The 7,368-nt window shown below is 44.3% G+C and overlaps 1 protein-coding gene across 1 annotated transcript; it reads left to right on the top strand.

Annotated features, from left to right (window-relative positions):
* The first annotated feature begins 804 nt into the window (after nt 1-804).
* On the top strand, nt 805-6,170 carry LOC103640626 (cationic amino acid transporter 2, vacuolar). Its single transcript, XM_008664067.3, has 14 exons — nt 805-1,417; nt 2,565-2,766; nt 2,864-2,948; nt 3,064-3,204; nt 3,302-3,420; nt 3,497-3,593; nt 3,717-3,889; nt 3,973-4,039; nt 4,284-4,442; nt 4,609-4,858; nt 4,986-5,094; nt 5,210-5,322; nt 5,426-5,501; nt 5,595-6,170. Exons 1-14 carry the CDS (start codon nt 1,297-1,299, stop codon nt 5,755-5,757), a joined length of 1,875 nt encoding a protein of 624 aa, XP_008662289.1. The 5' UTR covers nt 805-1,296; the 3' UTR covers nt 5,758-6,170.
* Nucleotides 6,171-7,368: the final 1,198 nt, after the last annotated feature.

Genomic DNA, 7,368 nt, shown 5'->3' with positions numbered 1-7,368 from the left:
ATCCCACGGTTGGCTGACGGCTCCCATGAATAAAATACCTTTTTTCCCTTTCCTTGCCTTGCCGCACTTTGGAACTTGTATGGACCATACATACAAATAAGCATATTTTTAGCGATAAGCATACGCCAACACGGCACTGCTAACCAGCCAGCCTATTGGGAGCGGAGAGTCGTGCGTGTGGTGTGTAGCGTGGCTGAAAAGGTCAACCATCATGCACTTATGCACGCCCCTTGGCTACAAGTACATGGCTCTATATCTAATTTTTTCACATGAAATACTCAGAGGGCTCTGACTGGCTACAAGTATAATAAAAATCTGTGAGGGCTACCGTTAGCATCAAGCGAAGATTATCCGTAAATAAGGGTGTATTTGCTTGCGGAGCATTTGGGACAGCCGATGATAGCTACGTCCAACGGGGTTCTGTCTCGGTTCAATTCTGGTAGACAGCTAGGGACGGTTATGTCCTAACTTCTTACACTAAACCGAGCAGTCTTATCTAAGGGATGATTTAGTGGACAGGGACGAGGAGATCCATGAGAAGGAATCCTCTCGTGATCCTTATCCACCAAATCAGCCCTAAAGAATCGTCTCATCTGTCTCATACGACCATTGTAATGAAACATACATGTTGTTCACTTGTTCTTATATCCTGAAAGAGATAAAAAAATAAGGCAACACACATGAAAATATTTTTTTCTTCTCACATTTATTAATCTTAAGGATTAACAAATGGGAGAAGGCGTAAAAAGAATAACGACAATTCGATAAATTAATTCAATCAAAATCAACTCATCTCCTATTATTCTGAACTATATATTACAATAGGCATTTACATGTATACCTTCGATCTTACGTTGCTATATAGGTAATGATAGAGATTGGCCTCTCACTGACTAAAAAAGTATCCCTATGTATCTTATTATGCTTCTATTTATAGTGGAAAGATATATTTTTATATAAAATTACATACCTGTCCATAGATACTATACATGTGAGCTACAATTTTATAAGGTTAATATGGACTTTTCCTTTCTCGCGTCGCGTCAATCAAGTCCCCCAACAACACTCAAGTTCTCGTGTGTGCCGCTCGTCGAAGCTTGCAGTTTACTAGTTGTACACCCATAATGACCCATTCTACCGTCATATACATACACCGTTGGCACGCCATCTAATCAGCGAAGAGGAGACGACGACTGCTCTGCCTTTCTTCCCTACAGGAACAGGACGAATCAATCAATCATTCCCCTCTGCAGCCGCCGGCCCTCAGCAAGCAAGCAAGGGACAGACGCGGCGGGGATGGGCAGCGGGGTCCGGGCGCTGATGCGCCGGAAGCAGGTAGACTCCGAGCGGACGCGCGCCGCCGGCAGCGCCCACCAGCTCCGCAAGGAGCTCTCCGTCACCCAGCTCGTCGCCATCGGTTAGCGACCTCTCTTCCCTCTCTCACTTTCCATGCCGACCTCCTCCATCCTTCTTCTTCTTCTTGTTTGCGGTGGATCTTTGCGGGGATTTAATTTGTTGGAACTCGGAACAAACCACGAAAGGTGCAAGCAAGCTTCGCTGCCTTCCTTTCTCTCTCTCTCTCTCTCTCTCTTGGCCGGTGCGGCCGTGCAGGTGCTTCCAGTGCGACGATTTGAATTTGCCGGATTCAGTTCAGTGAGCTGCTGTTGATATACTGTACTCGAGCTGGAGCTGTGTTACTCTCTGAGATTTCGCTTGCGAAGTTTCCAGTCCGTGTCTCAGTCCCCAATCCAAACAGGAACGGAACGGAACCCATCCCATCCTCTCAGCCCCCAATCCAGACGCAATCTAGGTTATGGGTAAAGGTTGAGAGGAATCTCAGTTGCTACCGTCTCTAGTTCCTTCCTCTGCTCGGTTGCTTGGCGTTGGGTCACTGTTGGCAAGGTAGGTAGGTGGGTGGCTGTCTCTGTACTGTTCTGGGCATTGCTACTCTGATTATGCACATGCCCGTCGTGCATAACATGTACTAGATCATAGCATTTCAACCCCAAAAAAAACTGTTTCTTGACATGTAAATACTCAGCTCAAAGAAGATTTTTTTTTTGTGTGCAACGGACTCTTGGAGCTTATGCAGATGGCTTGTTCACTGGACTGCATAGAGTATTCAGTTGAACCAAATGTTTTTTTATTTTGTTTTGCTAATTACACCCCATATGGGGTGTTTGGTTAGAGCGACTAAAGATTAGTCTCTAGTTTTTAGTCCTATTTAGTCCATTTTTTACCAAACACTAAGACTAAAATATAGACTAAAATGATTTAGTCTTTAGTACTTCACATATGTGCTAAAAGGGACTAAATCATATTAATTCCACGTTTATCCCTCATTTAGTTCAATTGTACTAATAACAGTAGAATGATAAATGCCATTTTAGTCTTCTTATGAGTCATTTAGTATATTCTTACTATTTTTAGCCTCTAGAACCAAACATGTTAGGGACTAAACTTTAGTCCCCTAACTAAATTTTAGTCCCTAGACTAAAGAAATCAAACATGGCCTATCTCACTAACGAAAGTATTGATCGTGGAACTTCTATGCCATTGCTCAGGTGTTGGGTCGACGATTGGAGCTGGCGTCTACGTCCTTGTTGGCACAGTTGCGCGGGAGCATTCCGGGCCGGCATTGACGCTTTCATTTCTGATAGCCGGAATAGCAGCTGCGCTTTCAGCCTTCTGCTATGCGGAGCTGGCTAGCCGTTGCCCTTCGGCAGGAAGCGCCTATCATTATTCGTACATCTGCGTTGGCGAAGGGTAATTTACTGATATATATGTATGATGGAGTGAACATTGTTTCATATGGCATTCCTGTGCTTTATGTTCTCACATTGTCCATTGCTTCATTGTGCAGAGTTGCATGGTTGATTGGCTGGGCTTTGATACTTGAATACACGATTGGTGGATCAGCCGTTGCCCGTGGCATTTCTCCTAATCTAGTGAGTGGAATTCCCCTGCGTCTCATGATGTGGTCACGCAGCTACTGATCAGTAGTTAATCTTGGATCTCCTTACAGACTCCGTTCTTATTTTTTTTAAATAACTCTCCTTTCAGGCCTTATTTTTTGGAGGACAGGATAGTCTGCCATGGATTTTAGCACGACATGAGATCCCATGGCTTGATGTCGTTGTAGATCCTTGTGCTTCTTTCCTCGTTTTCGTCGTCACTGGCCTTCTCTGTGTGGGGATAAAAGAGGTTGCTACCTTCTCCAATTCAATAATACCTACCATACAGATTTCCTGAGAATGTGGCACCTGACTTTTCCTCTCTTGTTTTTTTCTCCTTTTTTCAGAGTTCATTTGTGCAAGGAGTTGTGACGGTCTTAAATTGCTTTGTGATGTTATTTGTTATCATAGCCGGTAGCTACATCGGCTTCCAAACAGGATGGGTTGGCTACAAGGTTGCTGGCGGGTAATGCTAAAGATCCTGATGCTTTGCTTTGTTTCTCAAGCCAGTAGTTAGTGCACTTACACTTCATTGATTTCAGATTTTTCCCTTATGGAGCGAATGGAATGCTTGCCGGGTCAGCAACTGTCTTCTTCGCCTACATAGGATTTGATTCAGTTGCCAGCACGGCTGAGGAGGTTAGAAAAACGTCATGTTTCCCTAATTGATTTAGCCCTTCTTATTTTCTGGATCGTTGGCAAAATTTAATTCCCTCATCTAAGGAAATGGATGTCTAATTAACCCTTGTTGACTTCTGGCAGGTGAAAAATCCACAACGAGATCTGCCACTGGGAATCGGAACAGCATTGTCGATTTGCTGTTCCTTGTACATGTTGGTTTCAGTTGTTATTGTTGGTCTGGTACCATACTTTGCTATGGACCCAGACACCCCTATTTCATCTGCTTTTGCCAAACATGGGATGCACTGGGCAATGTAAGGACTTCTTCTCATTTTTTTCATGGATGATCTGGTGTGCGTCTGACTGAGATTGTTTTCATGTACTTATCTTGTTTTAGGTATCTTGTAACAACTGGTGCTGTTCTTGCTCTCTGCTCAACCTTGATGGGATCTATATTGCCACAGGTATAAGCATATCTTAACCAATGTGTCATCAAATTTCTTCTGTGATTCAAATTGATGGAAAATGAGTCATCAGCCAAGTGGGCATGGTTTTAAAATGAGTAACATCTGAAGAATACTGGCATATAATCTGGATATATATCATCAGTTTTCTGCTTTATCTGTTCTCGCAACAAGCACATGCATTGCACAACTTCAGTTTATGCTGCTATTGGTATTCATACTTCCACTTTGATGCTTCCTTCAGCCAAGAATATTGATGGCCATGGCACGAGATGGCCTGCTACCATCATTCTTCTCTGATGTCCATAAGACGACACAAGTTCCAGTCAAAAGCACAGTAGTGACTGGCATCTGTGCAGCTGCTCTTGCTTTCTTCATGGATGTCTCTCAACTGGCTGGAATGGTAAGGATTCACCAAACATTTTCTGTGAGAACATAGGTGGACTTCATCTTGAGCTCAGTTATATTAGTGAACCTTATTCCCAGAGATCATCATAGTGTATGCATGTGACTATACGGGCATTATTGAAAAATGTTTGGAGCTAAAAAGGTGCTGTTTTTCATTGCAGGTTAGTGTAGGCACGCTACTCGCGTTCACTATAGTTGCTGTGTCCATCTTGATTCTTAGATACGTTCCTCCAGATGAGGTACCCCTCCCATCTTCCCTGCAAGCATCATTCCGCTTGAGCCAAGAAAATGACGAGGAAAAGCTGAGGGGTACCCTTGGAGATGATGATCATGAGCAAGGCTCAGCTGAAATAAGTGATGTTGTAGTAGAACCAATCACTGACCCCCTGATCGAGAAGCAGCTATACGCAAGTATGTCTGGGCAATTGCATAACCAATTTTATACGCTTTAAATCGGTCAAAAAATTATATGCTTTAAATTTCTAAGTATGTGCATTTCAGTTAAGGTAGCCCATAAACTTGTCTCCTGATTCTTTAGGCAATTTGAGTGAGGCAAAACGGCGTAAGACCGCGGCATGCAGCATCACATCTGTTTGCATAGGGGTTCTGATCCTCACGACGTCAGCCTCGGCAACATTCTTGCCCTTGTAAGTGACAACCGTTCAGTCTACTGTGCAAGAACGCATGCTTCCTTCCCCACTGAATTTTCCTGTGTATAAGCAAAGCACTCTAACAAAGTAACAATCTAATCTGTGATGCCAGCCCGGTGAGATGCTCCGTTTGTGTTTTGGGTGGCATGCTCCTCCTAGCTGGTCTGGGCATGCTCTGCTGGATTGACCAAGATGATGGGAGGCACTCCTTTGGCCACTCCGGAGGTACTCTCATCATAGCACGCTTCAGCATCTCATATTCTCATTGTACTAGATCATACTGGTAAACTATCTGGCATTAAACATCTTGCTACTCTGTCTGCTGTAGGATTCATCTGTCCGTTTGTTCCCTTGCTGCCGGTAATGTGTATCCTCATAAATACATACTTGTTAATAAATCTTGGGTGAGTACTTCATCCCATCAGCTTTTTTTACTGCATATTTAGAACTGATGTATTGTTTTTAACAAGCATGAACTTGTTGGTTATGTTCTTCAGTGGCGGCACGTGGATGCGAGTGGGGGTGTGGCTAGTGATGGGGGTGTTCGTCTACATTTTCTATGGCCGCACCCACAGCTCGTTGACGGATGTCGTGTATGTCCCTGTGGCCGAGGCGAATGAGATATACGGGTCATCCTCTTCGTTAGGGTTTGTGGCGTAAAGAGAGATGGAAGGAGATGTTTGTTGAAGCCTATCTTGAGCCAGTCATGGTACTTCTCACAAAAACCTCAAAGATCCTGACTGGAGCAGGTACCTGCTTGAGCTATTGTGTTGCAGGCATGGGTTTGAAGAATTCAATTTGTACGTCATATTTTTAAAATGTGTAAATTGTAACGCACGGCTAAGCTTGTGTGTCTCTGTTGGAGGAATGTAAATATTAGTATATTGCATAGAACTATATATAGGTGGTGCCAATATACAGGTGTTTAAAAAAAAGGGGGGGGGTCATTCTAGGAATCTGTATGTTTTACTACGAACTTGTTCTAAATTCCTAGGAATTCAAACAGGCATGTCTGAGGCGTATTATGTGGTTAAGGCCTCAAAGGTCCAAACACATTTTATTTCATGTTGAAATGAAGATTACACGAGCAGAAATGCTCACGGAAAAAACAATAGTACATCAATAATTCAGATTCACTGCACCAGGTTTCCAGCACCAGGTTTTTGGACAATTTGCCTGGGAGTCGTACCGCCCTGTTTCCCTAGGAATCCAAATTGTCTACAAGTTGTTCTTGCGTAGGGTGTAAAATGTAGATCCATCAACTGTCTTCATAGTTAACTGATTGAGTCGCAACAGCATCAGCAGGCAGACTCTTCCTTTGCGCGAAAAAGCGAAAGGAAAAACAGGAAAAAATGTCAGCTACCATATGAGAATTGTTCAAGAGCAATGTGCCAATGAAACAGCAATCTAACAGAACAGTTTTTTTTAGCATGATATAGCATTTGTGATTGTCGCCTATAAAATGGGTGAATAGACGAAATCTGAAATTTACAGCTTTAAACAATACTTAATCCCCTAGTTAGCGGTTAGAATAAGACAAACAATAATAGGAGTATAGAACTTCATATTCTTGTAAAAGTGTTGCTTTTAAAAACGCGGAATAAACTCAAAGCAACACAATTAAATATCTGTTGGGCACCAAAATGGCCGGGCGAACGGTCCGCACTGGTGGCGCGGACGGTCCGCGCGTGCGCAGAACCAGTTAAGGTTCCGAGTTTCTCGTGGGTTTCGTTAGCTAGATTCGCGGAATTAACTCGGGAGATCGTTTGTAATGGGTCCAGACCTCCCCATCTATATAAATGAGGGCTACGACCGACTTGTGGAAGGACAATCGAATCAATACTCAGTTTATCTCTCGTTTTACCTTAGGCATTAGGAGTAATTCTAGTTTAGTTCTAGTTTAGCCTCTCAATCCCTAAATTCTCCGCTTCTCTTCGGCTCTACGTCGATTAGAGGTGTCTAGGGTGGCCTGCCGACCCTAGATGAGACGTAGGAGCTCTCCTCCCCGACGGGGTCCCTCCCGGGAGCGGGATTCAGGCGCCGCCGGCGAACTCCGCCTCCCTGCGCACGCGCGAACCGTCCGACCTCTAGGCGTGGACCGTCCGGCTCGTCAGTCAGGGAACCCGAGCCCTGCGCTAGATCGCAGACCGTCCGACCCCTGGCCGCGGATCGTCCGCGCCTGTGCAGAGAACACCGTCGCTAGTTCTCAACTCAGTGATCGGCGCTCGGATCGGTGCCAACACACTTTTTGGCGACTCCGCTGGGGAGAGC

This window comes from Zea mays, chromosome 1 (genome assembly GCF_902167145.1).
Source record: "Zea mays cultivar B73 chromosome 1, Zm-B73-REFERENCE-NAM-5.0, whole genome shotgun sequence".
NCBI classification, from domain to species: Eukaryota; Viridiplantae; Streptophyta; class Magnoliopsida; order Poales; family Poaceae; genus Zea; species Zea mays.
This window is presented reverse-complemented; position numbering and strand designations above follow the sequence as displayed.

Coding starts and splice junctions, on each gene's coding strand:
- LOC103640626 (XM_008664067.3), top strand. CDS start 1,297: ATGGGCAGCGGGGTCCGGGCGCTGATGCGCCGGAAGCAGGTAGACTCC. Junction 3,421..3,496: donor GGCTACAAGGTTGCTGGCGG/GTAATGCTAAAG, acceptor CATTGATTTCAG/ATTTTTCCCTTATGGAGCGA. Junction 4,443..4,608: donor TCTCTCAACTGGCTGGAATG/GTAAGGATTCAC, acceptor TTTTCATTGCAG/GTTAGTGTAGGCACGCTACT.